General features: G+C 34.9%; 1 protein-coding gene across 4 annotated transcripts; it reads right to left on the reverse strand.

Annotated features, from left to right (window-relative positions):
* Positions 1-428: 428 nt before the first annotated feature.
* LOC111625195 (early growth response protein 1-like) lies at positions 429-19039 on the reverse strand. 4 transcript variants are annotated; one of them, XM_023368291.1, is made up of 6 exons: positions 18963-19037; positions 15221-15268; positions 14237-14447; positions 3003-3930; positions 2651-2710; positions 431-2383 (listed from the first exon to the last, which is right to left on the reverse strand). In XM_023368291.1, exons 3-6 carry the CDS (start codon positions 14303-14305, stop codon positions 2196-2198), a joined length of 1245 nt encoding a protein of 414 aa, XP_023224059.1. In that variant the 5' UTR covers positions 14306-14447; positions 15221-15268; positions 18963-19037; the 3' UTR covers positions 431-2195. The 4 variants fall into 4 exon arrangements, with proteins under 4 accessions (XP_023224043.1, XP_023224065.1, XP_023224059.1 ...); XM_023368275.1 differs by lacking the exon at positions 15221-15268 and having other exon boundaries at positions 429-2383; positions 18963-19039; XM_023368297.1 differs by lacking the exon at positions 18963-19037 and having other exon boundaries at positions 430-2383; positions 14237-14444; positions 15221-15230.
* Between the last annotated feature and the right edge of the window lie 221 nt (positions 19040-19260).

A 19260-nucleotide genomic window follows, 5' to 3' on the forward strand; every position in this document is an offset into this window, starting at 1 on the left:
TTAAACAAGTACGGAGTCCATTAACAACTTCGTTGAATGTTAAAAACTTCATATTTTTCTTGGCTTCGATCTTCATTAACCAATCATCTATGGAACGAAACCGGGTCTAACATGACACAATTATGTAAGGAGCCACCCATAGTCCTCGCATTCTATTATTTAGTTGTAAATTTTTGATACTTCGATTCGCTAACGACTAGCAAAACCGGATATCGAAATTACCTCTTATGTTAATCACCATTAATTATAGGGATCAAACGTCTACGACCGCTTCTTGATTGTTTTTAAGGAGTTTTACTAACGAAGAATTCGAATCATATTTTACAACTTTTACAGACAGAGACGATGAAAATGGTCTCCTATAACGATCGATTAAATCTTAGTAAAAAGTGTTAAGTTATGCAAAATTTAAATTAAGGATGGAAGAATTAATTAAATTTCCATTTTACATACTCAAATTTAATGTATAATAGAAAATTCTATAGATTTTTAACCTAACACCTAAACTTCTCAATGGCTTTCTTTATGAGAAAACCTCATTTTTTTCTTTTTTTTTTTTTAAAGTAAAAATTATTCTCCATTTGGAACCACTAATTTGTGACCGGGCTTAGTAAATTGTCATATTTAATGTGTGCGGCGTCGTGTTTTTATCCACCTTTTTAGGGCGGGACCGAGGATTGTGTGTCGTCACCTCTGATCCCAGCTTTTCTCTCCCTTGGCTTGTAATCCGAGCCAACTTTACCACTGCCATTCGAAGGCCGCTTTCCTAGATATCGAAGAAGTTTCAAAATTCGAAGAAGTCCCGGGTCTACTATCTTCTCGCACCAGATCTTCTTTCCTCACTACAGTTTCCGCTGTCTCTCGCCGGATGCGAGTGTTGCCGCTGTGAGACCTGATAGACAAACCTCCCTTTGCCTACAAATCGTTGCCATCGAACGGTACGTCCCGTGGCGTTACTTCCTCCACATTTAGATTCCACTACTCGACCCCTCTATGTTTAATACATAAAATAGCCCGAGTTATAACGGTTCCGTCTTCATATATCATAAGCTTTAGTCCGGAAATATGGAGAGAGAGAGAGAGAGAGAGAGAGAGGTTACACGTGGGAAGATTTCACTTATTCGGATTATAATAGAAACCAAATTTAGTGATTCGTTAGGCATATAAATAAAAAGAACTATGACTATATATAGTATAATTCGCGTGTTTTCTATCGTACGAGTGAGAGAAATTGAAAGGATTCAATTTTGGATCCTACAAGTGCTGTGTTTGTAGAATTATATAAGCTAATAATTTAGGATTTTTTCGAAAAACTAGACATTACAGATCTTCTTCCATATATAACCATAATAAACTATGAATTTAGGTTGGAATCTGAGTCGAAAAATGTTAGATTTATGAGTGCATCACGTTTTCAACACGGTTACTTGTCACGTTCTAGTAATTGATTTCTCCAACTGAAACCTGAAAATGTCCATTGGGAATCGTAAAAATCACAAGTTAACGAGTCACTTCGGAAAGGGAAAGAAGTTTCAGAAAAGGCAAGATTTTTTTTTAAATGAACAGACTTTATTATCTTTTGTACAAAGTGTACACAAAAATAAAAATGAATTGTTCCCAGAAGGAATGTGAGAGTGCTGCATCAAAGAGCGTATATACATAGACGATGCAGCACCCATAAGGCACTAATATCATAATATATATATTGTATACGAAAACGTTTCGTTGTAAAAAAAAAATAAAATAATAATAATAATAATAAACCGTCCGAACTCACGAAATTGGCACAACCAAGAAATGTGTCACAACCTGGAATGACATCTTGAGCTTGTTATTCCAGTGGAAGTGGAGGGCAAGACTTCGATTTTCCTCTCGGTCAATTTGACCACCTGGCTCCAATCATCGGCAAATTTAGCACTCGAGTCAGAATTAACCAGTAACGAAGAGGGTTAAGGCACTGGGAAGATCACAAATTTCAACACAGTCGTAGAGGAAGCCACGCTGATTTATATACAAACTTTTGTGCAAATGTATAGGTGCGCAAGGCTTGGCTTTACTTGGAGAATTTTCTACCTAGCAGAAGGTTCTCCCGTAGTAGATGGTTTCTTTTTTATGATAATTAGTTTAATTAATTAATAACAATAATAATGTTAAAATGCTAAAATACGCATCACAAGAACTATCACTTAAACCGTTCACTTGGCTTTTGGAGCGTGGCGCTTCATGTGTAGCGCCAAGTGATCGGATCTGGCGAAGGAACGCTCACACACTTTGCATTTGAAGGGTTTGGCTCCCGTATGCTTCCGGTAATGTCTAGTCAGTTCGTCAGATCGAGCGAATCTCCATTGGCATTCCGGCCAGTGACACTTGTATGGTTTTTCACCTGGAAAAGATCAAAATCATCCTTAAAATTCGTAACAAGGAAGAAGAAAGAACAAAAAACAAGTGACTATAAGAAGCAATTTTCAATCACAGCTAGTTAACTTCCGGTCTCGCGGCGGGGGGTCACGTTTCCTACCGTCTTCGTTAGAGTTCGCCGCGTGCAGTTAATGGGAAGCTTAAACTAGGTTTGAATGCCCGGTTGGAGGGATGACCCTTCAAACGCCTTTAAAACGGAAAACTTCTTTTATGGCTAGTGAAAAGGTCTTACCTGTGTGTATTCGTTGATGGGCCTTCAGGTGCGAACTTTTAGTGTAGACCTTCGTGCAACCTGTAAAGGAGATAAATAGGTATTTTTAGCCTGGAGGCCAAAAGGTCAAAGGAGGATAGAAGTGAAATACTGGTCAGAAACTTAATCTTTTGTTAAAAGAGAAGAAAGATGCTAATGGACACCGAAAACTGTCACCTTTAAATGTCGTTTAAAAGTGACAGTGGAGGACGCAGCTGGTGCCAAAGAGGGAATAAATCAGCCCTTTCCAGTTTCTGAAAAGGCTAGTAAAATCACAGTAGTGGTCCCTTTCAGAAACACGGAATTTTAAAATTTAGTAGAAAGTGGTACTTACCCGGAAAGTCACAGTGATGTATCCTTCTCTTCTCTAGTTCGGGATTATTTCTCCTATTATACTTGACCACCGGAGTTTGAACTTCTGAAATTATGGACTGTCCCGGCGTCGAAGCTGACGAAACTGGATAAGGTGGAGGCGGTGTTCTTCTTCCCAAAGCAAAATTGTCCGTCGATGGACTACCGGGTTCGGAATTGGGTGGAGTAGGAGGAAGATAAACACGCGCCATGGCGAAATGAGGGCCCATGCTCGTGAAACGAAAAGCTTGAAGACCGGTGGGATATGTAGCGTTAGTAGAGGGTACTCGAATGGGTACTCCTGCCCCGCCATTCTGATTGTGATGGACCGGAGGATAAGATTTTTCTTCTTTTATTGTCATTAGGTTGTTGCCATTCTGTGGCAATGTTTGGCCCACGACTCCGTGATTGTTGGCATAGGGGCAAGGAGGTAGAGCCCCCGTTTCGGTCTTGATATTTTGCACGATGTCTAAGTTTTCCGGATCGAGTTTATAGATGGAAGCGGTGATGTCTTCCCACATTCCGCTCAAACTTCCCGTTGTAGAATTCATGACTGGATTGGGTCGAGCGAAAACGTCGTCGTCCGATTTCGGACTGGGATGACAGTTTGTAGGGAAACCAGATGCCGTTTGCAAATCTCCACGACCTATTCCCTGTTCACCTTGTCTTCCCGTTGGATTCAAATAGTAAGGGGAGCCGTAAGCTCGAGGATTTGAACGTGCTCCTTGCATATAGTGGGTACTGTGATTGCAACCGGGCATCAAGTCTGTAGCTTCTTCGAAAAATTCGTCTACTTGAGAGGCACTCTCTCTTCTGGGTTTTTGGAAAAATTGAGTAGAACCGACATTAGTCGTTCTGTACCAATCCGATCTGCTGGTCAAGTACGGGTCCAATTCGACTTTGCAAGGAGGCTGCAAAGAAACGAAATAAGTGCATATAACTGATTTCCATCAATAAAACGAAAATGCGCGGAACAAAACACAAAACTTCCCTTTCGAGCCCCGGACGAAATTCTCAGAACTTTAAATTGCGATTGGGTAGCGAATCGTGCCACGTGACTCGACATTAATCAATTGGTAGCGTGTTTACAGCTCTCGACCGGGTGGCTTTTTTGGCCATCGTGTTTTTACACTGCAGCAGCGCAACAAACCAATTAAACTCAGGGACGTAATTAAAGTAAGATGTGGGACATTTCCCAGAAAGGAGGCTAACTAAAACGAGCTTAAAGATTTAACAACTTTTATATGTTGTTTTTAAAAAACCACGCCACCATCTTTGCTAATCTTTATTATTGTAGACTCTTTCTCAAGTATCGAAAGAACTTCCCGAGATAAGGGTATAGGGTATCCCTCCATCCTCCAGAATAAAAAAGAGTTAATCACATTAGGATTAAGGCATAGTGGATAGGTGGGTCGCCGGTCGTTCAATCACTGCGTGACAGTTCCGGGCTGTGAGCAGCTCATCCGTCATTCGACAAATTGACCTCGGGCTTTGCCAAACGGAGGAGGAACCTTCAATAGTTCACTTTCTCCCTTTCTACCAAATACCGCTTGTTGGTCTAGAAATTCCAGTTTTCTTCAATAAGTAACAACAATCAGCTGAAAGGGGGGAACCTTTCGTGTAAAAACTTATCCCTGTCAGGTCGATAAAGAATCAAAAATTCAAACCACACAAACATACAAAATTAAAGCCCGTTGTTTACAAATAAGCTACACAATTTAAAAAAATATATACTTCAAATTTTATTACTTTTTACTGAGCGATTACAAAGTATAAAATACTTCAAATTCTGTCCTTCGCTGATAAGCAAAACTAAAGATAATTTAGATTACATTTAATCATTAACAACGGTCAAATAAAAATCTCCGTTATTCTTTTATTAATAATTAAAAACATGTCCCAATTCGGGACATGTTTTTTAATTGTAACTTATGTAGAAAATGTCTTTTAAATCGATTTCTAGCTTAACTGAAACGTCGCTTATGACCCGACTTTAAACTTTTATATAATGAAGTTGTCCTTAAATTTCCAAGCACAATACTTGCAGAAATCGCACTGGACTAAAAAAATCCTCCATTTTTTTTTTTTGGAGAGAGAGGCGACGCCCAGCTGCGCCACAGATTGTGGTTTCCTGGAATAGAGAGTGGACGAAATGACAGCTGAAATTCTAATACGCCATCTTGCTATCCGGATAGGTTTACTCATTTGTCATCGAACTTTTGACAGTTATACCTTATTCACCCTAATAAAAATTAATTATAAATCAACAAATAATTTCGTGAATTCAATATATATATAAATTTCTAAATTCTGGTATCAATTTTTACCTGCATTCTTCGAATTGGATGACTAATTCAAAACCTTATAAATAAGTATAAGTAGTTAAAAACTTATTATTTCTGTACCTTGTACGCTTTTATTCGTCTTAAACTTTGTCAATATAATGAATATAAACATAGAAACGAGATGTTTTGTGTGTAAGGAATTGCCTTTATCAGTATAGTGATTGAGTTAGCTACTGATAAGTTAACGTGTACACAGGCAAACTTAAGTCACCGTGTATGAATGAAGTTGTCTTTGGCCTAATTTACTATTTCGTTACACGTATTTTAGGATGAAAAATTGCATAATATTTCCGTAAAATCCAACGGAAAATGCGGTTTTATTCGCTATTCGATGATTATGTGTGGAAGAATGAAATCGAAATGTCCGGAGGGAGAGGAACGATTTTCTTACTATTTAGAGAGTTTTTGTAGTTTCCTCTTTGCCCTATCACACCCACCTCTCCTCTTTTCTACCTTATTTCATTTATCACTCGCCAACAAAGAACTCTTTCTAAGCTTTTCTTAGCAACCAATATAGAGCATGTATGGTATGTAGCAAATAGTCTCCCGAACAAGCTCAAATACTGACTGTTCTTGATGATATAATGCATGACGGAAGAAAAACTATTCTAGAACCTACTAAAGATAAATTCGATTATTTTTATTAAACCAAACTTTATAAAAATAAGTTTCTCGTGGGATAATTTAACATAAAAAACATCGAGAATATCTACAGTTATAAGCTGTAAACATCTTGTTTATTGTGAAATTCCTAGCCAAAAATCAAAGTAAATTTACAAAAGAAGAAGATTAAATATGAATTTATAAAATTTAATGCCACGCAGAAGGTAAAATATATGCCCATAATATGCGTAATGCCTGCAAAATGTGATGTAAGACAGAATACAAACACACACACACATACACACACACTTTATCTTTGTTTCTGGCATTACATTTTACAGGCGCCTCTATAAATGTCCGTCTGTTTGTCTGTACGGGTGTATGTAAAATGTAACAAAATAAAATGCATTCTTATCTAAAAGCATCCCAAATTTCTCTTCCATCTACGATGGTATTTCGGAAAGTTTGGCCTTAACTAATTTAAGTTACATCCCATATAAAATATTGGGCAATAAATATATATAGGAAATACAGTTTAACCCATTTCTAAAAATTGAAAATTGCGAGATAATTCTATAGAAATTATCCTGGGATTCTGCGAGAGGCGCACTCGATGCAACGTTAAAACGCACGTCAAAAGGCTATGTAATCGCACGTGCACATCTCGTTTTCTGTACAGACGAAACCATTGGAAAGGCGACGGAAGGGGAAAAGCGTTTTGTCATCCGGATGGCGAACGTTTTCTGGGAAAGACATTGCGCGACATCCAGTAATGTCTCTGAGAGATAAGAGAAGATGGCGGGAAGCAACTCTATGGTATCTCTGTTTTGATCGTAGTTTCGAGTAGGAAATATACTCTCGATCGTTGTTTATCGTATCCCCGGGTTTGACGACGTTAGTTCGAGATTTGGAGGTCGCTACATTCCGATACGACACGCCGCTTACCTGAAAACGACTGGCGGGATGTCGAGAAGACACTAGACTACAATCGGGTACGATTTGGTCTTCCTCGTAAGAACTGCGTTCGTTGAAGGCGCATAGGGCGCTATCCATGTGTCTCGGGTTTAGTTAACCTTATTGAAAGGCACTTAGGCTTAAAGCCGGTCTGGGTACATCCAGCCGCTCATGCTATTCACTCTGCCGCCTTCTGGGCCACACTGCCACTACGAGTACATGCCATTCCATATGCGGAGCTACCCTTTCTCTCATTGGTTGTTTGCCGCTTGACGTCACTCTAGCACAGCCGGCGTTGGTCGAAAGATTCTAGGACCCCGAAGGGAATATAGCACCCCCGCCTGGATGCTTTCGATTCTTATTTAGACGCCGGATCGTTCTTTTATCCGGCTCGCTTCGTATAAATTGCCCATTTTTGCAGCATCGCCCGCTCTTTATACACTCTAACCGACTTTCCGGAATCGAGTAGGTCGCAATACGTCCGTACCGAATCAAAATGCCCGATTTCTACACGAATTTTACGGCCTCCTCCATGTGGACTTAACCTCTGTCCTACTTTTCTGCCGGACAGAAACCTTCCATTTTTTTTCTCTTTATCGCCTTTCTTTCTCAAGCGCCATCTAGTGGACACGGCCTCCACGAAAAGTTTCGGTTACGGTATTTCTTATTTTAGGAAATACCAGCCAAAAAAATTATGCCATTTCTAGTGTTTTGTTCTATTACATGGCTTATCAATTTGGCCATTGATAACGAAGGATTGCGGAGGAAGTCGAAACAAGAACATTCGTTTTGCAATTCATTTATATTGATACCCGAAGATAAGGCGTGCAAATGTTTGATTTATCTTTCATATAATACCGAAATTACTTTCGATATACTAAAATATATATATATATATATATATATATAGTTTTGANAAGTACAGTAAGTCGACCCCCTATAACACTTGATAATTGCGTTTTATATGAATTCCGTGTTGTACGAGTCACTTAGATTTTACAAATACGTGAGCCGTTCACAGCCCGGCACATGTATTTGTAAAATCTAAGTGACTCGTACAACACGGAATTCATATAAAACGCAATTATCAAGTGTTATAGGGGGTCGACTTACTGTACTTTCTCAATATATTCGAATCCACATTAAAAAGTAATAAAGTTAATAAAGTATATAAATTACAAGCTAAATGTACAAAGAAATTAATTATTAATCCCGGAAAATTATGCCGAAGACACTGTAATCTTTCTATTTACTCTAATAATTAATAGATAAATATTGGAGTAGTTTTAACTATTAAAATCAATACGAAAAATTTCTCTGTATATCGAAGGATGTTATTAATGTATATCTATACTTTATTATTAGAAAATGTTTCTAGAATTGAAGGTTAAATATTGATATCTAATCTTAAATATTAGAATTATTATTAGCATTGATGTCTGCCTATATTTCTTCTACCTTTCTGTTTTATTTATAAACAAGTTGAATGTATTACGTAATGAAGAGTGTATACTGTTTCTCATAAGAAAACTGAAAGAATGATGTCAAATTAACATTATTCTTCCAGTTTCCTTATGAGAAAATGTGATATTAACGTGTAAAAGTGTACATTATTGGACAAAACTATTGTAGCTTCAATATCCATTCATAGCTATTTAGTCTTACTGTGAACTTTAAATGGGCTTTGTATTATATTATTAAGTTATTTTCAACGTGTCATTTTATTTTAATTAGTCTTATTAATATTAATTTTAAAAAAATAGAGGTGAAAAAATCCGAGCAACATCTTATTTCAGTTTCGATTTTAAAATACATTTTCCAATGTTTTATCCAGATTCTATGGGATGTAGAAGCGAGATAAGATACTAAATTTTTATTTTTCTTTCCTTTATGAACTGTAGATCTTGTTATTAGCGTATTATATTGATAATATTGATATTTTAAAGCAGATAATCGATAGTTCGGACTTTTTGGCACACGTTTAATCATTCAATTTTCGAAAATTGTGCCAAATTTTATTCTATTCCAAAAATATTCTGCTTAATTAAGTCGTGTGAATTTATAAAAATGATTTTTTATCAATAAATTTATTAAAAAGTAGCATCGTTTTCTAAAAATCCTCTTCCTACTTCGATAAGTTTACGTCTTATTTTGCCTAGACATAGATCCTATTTAGGATAAATCCCAGGATAAATAGGCCTAAATAACAACTGAACTTGGAAATAATATCTATAGACGTATCTGAATTGCAATTTCCTTCTCCTTTCGGATGCATAGAATCGTGTGGAGAATAAACTAACATAACCTGAAGCATTAGACATCAAGACCTCATACAAAATACGTATAAGCCACTTATGATCGTATTTTTTATTATAGAAATACTTATTCTTTTTCTTTAATATTTGGATTTAAATATTTAAAGTATTAGGCCCATATTTCAGGATAATTTTCCTAAAGAAATATGCGTTAATTTATGTAAAATATACTTGTTTTGACATTAGATCATTATTCACGGTTATATATTAATAGACTCGTTTTTTTGAACGTTCAGACTTTTAATTAATTATTCGAGATATGATTTTAGGCATAGGTAGGCCTATTTATAGAAATTTTATTTGAAATACACAGTAAAAATGGACACCTTTATATATTGGACGACCTTCTAAAATTGGACTCAAATTGAAACTAGTAGAGTGAAAAAAATGATGTTTTAATATTTTAAAGCGTTATTTAGACTTTAATACTGTAAGGAATGCATAATGAAGTATTCTAAAAGTACAAATTAAGTATTTTTATCGCAAAATGCAATAAAAATTACTTAAAGTTTGGTCTAGTTTTCATCTGGGGGACATCTTTCCAAAACTAGTGTCTAACTTAGACACTGGTTCTGGTGGTTTTGCTCTATATACACTAGTTATTTAGGTAAACATTTAATTCCAATAATCAAATTCTATAATGTAGGAATTCAAAATTGAATTTATCATTAATTTAAATTTCCTCGAAAGCCAAAAATCGATCCATAATTAATTCAATATTACATTTATTTTTTTAAAAAATATGATTAAATTCCAGCATAGAAGACAAGAAAAAACTTCATAAATTACAGACAAATTTCTCAAGTTTTAATTGCATTTTTTGTATAATAAAATATTCTAATTTAAATTTAAATTAAAAAAAATAATGATGACATTTTAACTAACGATCGTGATGAAAAGTTCGTTGAAGAGTTTAAGATTGATCGAATGCAACGTTGACATAAGATTCAGATGTAATCTTTTATCTGATTAGACCGATTTGAAAGGCCAGATATCACTATCTACATTCAAATCAACTTTATTGTTACGCATTATCGTATTTTTTTCTTTTTTACCTTATAAAATAACCGTAAAGAGCTAAAGCAAGACGTCTTTAGTGGATATCTTTCTTCACATGTTAATAAAGAATTATTATTATTGTAGGAGACTCTTGTTATAGGGGAGTACAATAGGATCTACATAACATAAAGGCTACAAAAATATATAACTACCTAGGCCCTATTAGCCTATATTTCGCGTCATTAATAATAGGCTTATTGTTTGTAGATGGCTAAACATAAGATGAAGAAGAACGACCGGAATGTTTTTCTTTTCTAAACTTAATTTTAAAACAGAGCAGTGACGGCCTTTAATATAAGATAACCTATTCTTAAAAACAGCGTAATTTCATATTCAATAGGCTATTGTAGTTTAAGATATGCTCTTCCCCATCTTTAATAAAGAGACCTGTCAGAAAGTGACCGTTTCTTAAGTCGGTTTCTGGTGGTGGTAATGCTGTAGATTACGTTGTATTTTCTTAGATATATTAAAGAAATTAAGAATTAAACTTGGTTTTAACTCAATGAACGAGTTACCTTCTAACTCTTTCACTCCCATTTCTAGATCCTCAGCGTAGGACTCCATAGGCCTACTAATGAGAGCAATGGGAAACGGACAATGAGCCAAGTAAACACTCGGGTTTTGTAGAATTGTTTTTCACAGTTTGCGTTTCCAGAAATCGATCCAAATATTGAATTAAGATTGTTCGTTTTGGCCTCAGGCAGTGGTCAAGATGGGCATCACTCGGATCCACGAGTCGATGCCTTCATGCAGGTAAAGTCGGCCGGAAAGACCATTTAGGAGTAGAAAAGGAAGGCGGCGTCATTAGGCCACTGTGACCATTAATTCATTTTTACGGGATTTCTCCCCGTTCGTAACACAAAGGTGGGTGATGTATTTGGAGACAGTAATTTTCCTTTTGGCTCACAATGACCCATTGTCAGCGAGGTATGATACCTGGGTGCAGACGACTCACCTGGCCAGTCGCTAACGGACTCAAAAACTGTTAAGTCTAGAAGCAGCAACCTTTACTGCCATCCCTTTTGTGTCTTAAAGCCGTAAAAAAGCGGGACCTCGGGGCGAATAACAGAAAAAAGCGGGACCTTTAGAGGGGGGAAGCAGGCCGGACGGTAGATCCCCTCCATTCAGTTCCGACAGCCGTCCAAAAATCATCGATTCTTTTGTGAATCTCGGATACGAATTTTATGATCCTGACGTGTAACTTAGACGGGCAAACTGGAGCCCGCTCCTAATTAACGGGCGACATTAATGGCCACGCCGATCTCTTATGGTGACAGCTTGCGACTCCCGCTACTCGCGTTGACGTCGGGGGACTCATTCACACGTCCGTCACCAACGTGACGGTGCGTGACGGAAGGGTGGCCCGACCGAGTTCGAACACTTCCGGTGACAAACGTTGAATGCTCTGCTGATCACGCTCAATATTAAAGAGCCTCTTCTTTCAACTGCTTACAATCGGAAAAGTGCTCATGTTGGCGGAACACCGAAAGGTGGTGACAAGTCTAAAAGCTTGGCAATTGACAGTCGAAAGGAGCAAAAGACTTCAAGTTTCTTGACTTGCCCTCTGACCTCAACCTGATACTACTATTAACATTTCAACAAGTTAAAGTCGTATTCGCATTGCCTACTCCCACTTTAACGTTTGAGCATCTTTGGTAAGATAATAACATTTTATCAAATAATAAAAACTACGTGGCGCCTAAATTTATACAATACAAGCCACGAATTAATCTCAAATTCTTTATGTAATTACACAAAGAATACGCGAGGTTGAGCATAATAATATTGTTTATTAAATAGAGCCATAAATATGCGTACCAAGTACTTTATGGACTTAAATGGAAGGATGAAACCTATAAAAATATAAAATATACTCTACGTGTAAGGACTAAATTTATATTTTCCAGTATGAGAACCGACCTTCCTGTTAACATAAAGTTCTATTAATATACCTCATCCACCAATAAAACCACTTGTTATCACACGGCCTTTACAAAAATATGAATAAAATTGCTATTATAAACAAACAAAAAGTTAAATTTCCGAAAATAAATCGATAAAAATATATTCTAAATCTTCCTCTACAACTGAAAATCGAGATTTTAAATTCCAAATTTAATTGTTAGCAATGTAATTTAAGCATTAAAAAAGTGCATTTATATAGAAACATTTTCTAATTTTTAACTTAATTTATAAATGAAGATGATAAAATTCTGCCTAAATTAGGTTCTGTAGGGAATTAATAGAATTTCTTGAAGGATTTTCTGTATTTGCCAATGATGCAAAAGAGCAAACTCTGCCCGCAGATGCCCTACAAAATTCAGATAAGAAGCGTTGGCACCTGAAACCTAAGGTGGTGCCAGAGACCTAAAACAAGCAGAGTTTCACATTACACAATTAATGAGTTCGAGTAAATAGAAAAGAACTACCGAGTGAAACTCCAGATGTGCATCCATCCAATACTCCAAATTCTGAGAATGGGATCGAACTCTTTTTAACCGAATAAGATTAATTATCGAGGGATTAATGCACTATTTTTGGGTTCCTTCTTTACATAGAAATCGTTTTCTTACGTCAATCCTAGATCGAATCGCTTGATATTTTGAAGAAATTCGAGCATTCATCAACTGTTTTTCACTTCGTCTCGGGGGGTTGGCCCAGCAGCGAGTGATTGAGCATCACGTTTAATCCCGTGAAACGGATTTCAAAAATAGGATTAAACTAAAAGAAATTTCGAAAGCGTGACGATTGTTAATTTCGTTCCAGATCAAAATTCCACGTTTACGATCCTTTGCAAATGGATAAATATGATTTGTTTGATCCTAAATAGGAGGTGAAGGAAAGCGACAAATATGTCCTTCAGCTATATAATATGTTGTCAAATCAATAATTAGTTGGCTTCTTATGAAATTCGCTTTCGGCCTGTTGCATTAAATCTACTTTCATACCAAGGCAAATTCTGTGTTCTGTTGCTTACTATATACATAATTATTTGTTTTTTAAGCATAAAATCTTCTTTAAAAACCGTAAATTTATGTTTTATGCCCGTTAAAGAGTGAGTAATTTTAATATAAAAGCATTAATCTGAGCGCATTTCATTACATCGCTCGCCATGATACGTCAAGTTTTTCTATTTTTTTTAACCAAAATTTATAATTTTTTCCTATTTTTAAGCGAGAAAATAAATTAAATAAACTATTAATGCAAACTTTTACTCGTAAATAACGGTCTTAACCTATATATTTCATCATTAGAACGAGAAGTTTTTAAATTCCCGTGCTTCAAGATTACTTTTTCAAGAACCCAATCCTTTAACTTGTTTTTTTTTTGCAGCATATATTTCTCTCCCCCCACAAACACAGAATCTCGTGTGTAAGCGCCATCTACTCGCAACATGCTTAACTAAAATAACACACACTATCTTCACATAGAAGCCAAAAATAGAAACATAATCGGAGAGTTTTTTCCGCAGAGGCAACCAGATTCTATTTCAAGATGTATATCAATTACAACCATCAAAAATAGGAGCTATTTCTGATCTCTTCTTTACAGCTTATCAGAGGATGTAGTCGAAGGATGTTTTTCAATTTCAATTTGTTATTTCTCTAACAGAATCGTATTAAAAGATCATCTGTAGCGAGAGAGAGAGAGAGAGAGAAAGAGAGATACTAGAGCAAACAATACCGAGAAATAACAATATTGTTTTATTATTTCTCCCGTATTGTTTTATTATTTCTCCGTTCGACAATGGAGATTTTTCTAGTCGATATTTCTTTAATCGAATCGAAAATTAGCATTTGTAATCTGTGATTTACCGTCAAAGGTCGTTTTCCAACCTTCGACAAACAGGAAGCGGCTTTAAGATAAGAAAACATCAGGTTTTACTTTGAAAATGCGAACTTTAAGCCGCTAAAAATGCTTAAAAGATAAAAAACACTCACCTTATAATGTGAAGAGATTTGGTAGTCGGAGGATCCGTAAAAGGCCAAGTTGTGTTCTAGCAGAGCCATAAGTCTGCTTGTGTTTTCTCGCCTCCAATGGCTCCGTAAAGCGTTTAGCGCTTCGACTCGAGTGTCCACCGTCCGTCCGTTGCTACGAACTACCCGCCTTCTAATTCGGACTGGTGTCCAATCGTATCCGTGGCGCCATCTTCTGACAATCAATTTAATCACTGTTCAGTACTTAACACGTTCATTTTAATTTAATTTCATATCAAATGACCTAATATATTTAGCGCACTGTCCGAATGCTCTCAATTCTCCAATTAATGTTTTAACAAAGCTATTGTTTAAACGTTGTTAATTCTTTTTCTAATTATTAAAATTTTAAATAATAATAATAAATAAATGAATTATTAAAAAAAAACTAACTTATTCTTAAAGAAATAACAAAGTTTGCCTCTTGCAAACATTTTAAATAATGCAAGATTAAAGATCACCCGAGTGAAAGGTATCCGGAATAATTACAAATCTCACTCGAAAAATACACGATTAAGATTAATAAAACATCATTTATTAAAAGAAAATTTAATTTATTTTTACATAAATTCTAAATTTTTTGCCTCTTATTTGTCTGAAACAAGAGCCAAATGATTCTCATCCTCTCTATCTGAGCCTGAATGGAAATAATTATAATAAATTATTTTGTCTTTTGAACTCTATATAGTGTAAATACACGAACACTTGGCAATCTTCACCTTAAGTTTATTCAGTTTTTNCAAGGCAACGCGTATGTCATGTTGAACATCTAATCGATTTTGACTATTTGTTTTCATTGTTACAAGTGTTGAAAATTTCGATTTGCAATGATATATTACAAATAATTATAATAAATTATTTTGTCTTTTGAACACTATATAGTGTAAATACACGAACACTTGGCAATCTTCACCTTAAGTTTATTCAGTTTTTAGTTGATACACGTACCTATTTTTTATACACGTTTAGGGCTTACTCTGGTCCCTTCTCAGCCAACTAAAATTATATAATACATACGAATTACAATATTAATATACATATATAAAACTTTTTTTTGTTAATAAATTTGATTTACAATATTTTAAGCCAATTTTAATTTATTTTTACACTTAAAGTAGGTATGAATGTATGTCTCTTTAATCCGACAAATTAAGTTCGGTAGATTATCAATACAGCTTTCAGGTTAGACACTTCTTTTATTATGCATTTCAGTCTTATATAAATGCTAAGCCCCTTTTCAGTGCAATACTACAAATTATTAAAAAAAAACAACAGTTAGTGATTTGACAAAATTTCTCTCGTGTAGGTCATATTTACTGACATAAAACTATCATACTTAAAAATTGTCATATTTATACATACGGAAAACCTAATATATTAATATTATTTTTTAATAATTTTTTCTCATAACATATTCCAATAAAACAACAATGTAATACAATACATACCTACTTTTAACACGTGCTCATAAAATCTTATATAAGTACAACTTTATATTTAAAGAATTTATATTTTCTACAACATAACGTTGCAGTAACTGTAATTATAATCATGTTTTTTTACTGGTTAATTACATGCATTATACTTCGGTGCTAGTTTATAGTTTATTTCTTTAATTTCTTCGTACAGTCCTTTTAAATATGGGAATGCAGTATACTTTACTATTGATTTTTTTTACTATTTTAAATGTATTTTCTTTAACATGTAATGGTATATTAGAATGGTACTTTATAGTTGTTTTTACTGAACCAGGTTTCTTGAAAGGTTTAAATTCTGTTTTTTTTTTTTTTTCTCTCTTTATGATAATATCTAAATAACTTAATTCATGATCGATTTTTTTCTTCTTCTTCTATGTCAAATTTTAATGCTTCTTGTATATTATTTATTTGCTTATTAATTCCTTTTATTGTAGTTTCTATTTAATTATATATTATTAGGATATCATCAACATATCTTTTGTAAAACTTTATCCCTTTAATCTTACTAATTCTTTCATCTATTTCTATCATTATTAATTCTGCCTATTACAGATCCCATACTTATTCCTTCTTGTTGTGTATAATAATCTTCTCCAATTTGAAAATAATTACTTCTATAAGTGAATTCTATTAAATCTAATATTTCGTCTTTCACTTTAAGTTATTGTAATGTATTTTCTATTATTTTCCATGTTAGAGTTTCTTTTATTATTTGCGAGTGGCCTTTATTTCTCCTTTCTAATGTCATGTTTACACGTTAAAAGTTCCTATTTTATTATAGAAAATATGAATGATATTAACCCCTGACAATGCGTTGTCCCTGTAAAATAGCTGAAATGTCAGGAAAAGAGACACCATTTTGATTTTCTCTTAGTTTAAGTTCGATTAATTTATTAAAATTGCAATTTAATTTCGATAATTCTTATCCTTACTTCTTAAGAAAAGGACTTTAATTCAGTTTTAATACACTTTGATAGTGTATTAAAATTAATAAAATGCAATTTTCTTTGTCTCTCTTTCTCCTGATTTTATGTAAATTAAAGTTTATAGAGTTAAAAATTGCAAGAAAACACATTTAATTGGATTAATTACTTATCGAATTACTTGAATGAAGAAGACGAGAATCATCATTATTTTCTAATGATAAAACAAAATAAAATTTCGTAATAGTACATAATTATGAGCCATCTTTAGCTTAATTCGTACAATTTTCGAAAATATTAAAATTTAATTGTCAAATCAAACATTTAAATGTAAGAAAATATAAAATAAGTTGCAAAAGGAAGAGTGCATCTGATACTTCCGCCATGTTGGATTAACTAGCGAAAGCGCTCACGCGTCAGATGAAACTATTATACAGAATTAATGTAAAATAATAATCCATTTTATGAATAAATGTAACTTCATTATCTTAAAAATTGTTAGTTGATATCTAAATCCTGTACAACAAGTTGGATTGGAGGTTATTTTTCTAATATTGGCACCTCCAACTTGTTAAGTTTTCCTTGCGGCACCCCTACTTTCTTATCATGAGGCGCAGAAGGAATATGTCCTTCTGCAACTTCGATACCATACAGGTACACTATTTACTGATTTATCCCCAATTTACCGGTACAATCTCCTTTTCAACGTATTTTTTTTTTGTATTGTGCGGTACATCGGTTGAAAACCACTTGTATATTGCAACGCAACACGGGTGATCAGTCAAATGAGATGAGATGAGATATATTTCAAAATTTTGACGGTCAGCTCAGCTCGATTTGAGTTCTCAATTGCTCAATGCTCAAGTATTTTTTTTTATTTATTTAAATGCCCTCTTTTTAATAACAGATCCATCAATACAGCGTATACATTATTATTAATTTCAAAAATAGGCTTTACTGCAACACTCTCCAGCTTAGCACGGCTCTCAACTCCTGTTCAAATTCACAGTTCATCTCGCAGCTCGCCTGTCAAGACCACAGCTCAGTTCGGTATATCCAAATGTTTAAGCTGAGCTAGATTTGCCTAACTCCATGTTTGTCCAGCACGTTGGTGAAGCATGAATCCGCTTCCAGTATTCAGTGGTTGTATCCACTGATGGGTGCAGGAAATTGAAAAGCCAATATTGACATTTTTGGAACTCGTTCATTTACAATTTTACTTAGGTAAGACAGATCATATTTCAAATTAGCTTTCAATTTAATGCCGGGCTGGAAATTTTTGTCACAAGGCTTTCAATTATGTTAATTGCCGATTCTAGAAATTCCTCGGCAGTCTTTCGCGATCCACTTCTCAATCATGATTCTAGAGCCGCCTTTTCTTGTTAAAGTACTGTGTACAGTTCCGATTCTAATCTGCAGCGTTACTCTCTTCATTCTCCCCCTTTTAGAATCCTCAAAACCTGACTCTTCTCAACCAGAATCTTCCGCACACTTCCCTTCACCCTCGGGGAGATTTTCGAGACTAATGACTCTTCTACTTACAAGGGGAGGGCCAGACGTTCTGTCTCCTATTTGAACGAAACTTAACTGTGGTGTGGTATTTGACAAGGCAACGCGTATGTCATGTTGAACATCTAATCGATTTTGACTATTTGTTTTCATTGTTACAAGTGTTGAAAATTTCGATTTGCAATGATATATTACATATTGCAAATGGAAACAAAGCTGCTGTAGCTAGTTTTACAAGATGAGGAAAGGCTTCTCTTTGGGAACACATTCTCCAAAACTCACTGCAGTTTGAGTTAAACTCAAACTGCAGTAAGTTTTTTGTCTTCAGATCAATAAGGTCCTCTTTGGTTAAGTCAGCATATGCGATACAGCTTAAAGAAAACGATTAAGGATCCATGGTTCAATTTTCGAGAAATGCAACGACTATAATCGATGGGATGATCGCGGCAGCTTAGCTTGTGTTATGGATTTTTAGAGGATCCAGAAACCGAAATTTGGATTTTCACAACAGTTGAAAGCTTCCGGTATTTCAGATGCCGGATAGTTAATGCGATAAATATCCCAACTCATCGCCTTAAAAATATAGAACCCGTGATTAGTATGATTAAATGTCTTCTTATACCCCGTTTGGGCACTTGTGCAGTTTAGGGGGTATGGCTGTTTGAAAGGTTTTCTTCCATTCTAGACTAATTTGACTCGAACATTTCCAAAACACGTATAATTTTTTGGGAATAATTCATATAAAATATGCTATAAACAAAAAATTGTAGGAATACTAACCGAGTGCTCATCGTTCGAAGACTCCATTGCTTAAGCTTGTTTTCGTCATCGGAGAGGCTCATAGCGTACGAAGCTTGTCACGTGACATTTGTCGGTGCTATTCGGTCATGTGACTACTCATTTCTGACGTGTTTTCTGATAAGTTAAGCTTAGTTCACACTGAGCGAATAGCGAAAGCGAATGCGAAAAGCGATTTTTATTCGCTTAGCGAAATTGACCCATACAACCAAAAGCGAAAAGCGATTGCGAATTTTAAGCAGCCAATCATTTGCAAGCAAACGAAAACGTCATCTCGAAA

This window comes from Centruroides sculpturatus, unplaced genomic scaffold (assembly GCF_000671375.1).
Source record: "Centruroides sculpturatus isolate CEXI.00-Female unplaced genomic scaffold, Cexi_2.0 scaffold77, whole genome shotgun sequence".
Lineage (NCBI taxonomy): Eukaryota > Metazoa > Arthropoda > Arachnida > Scorpiones > Buthidae > Centruroides > Centruroides sculpturatus.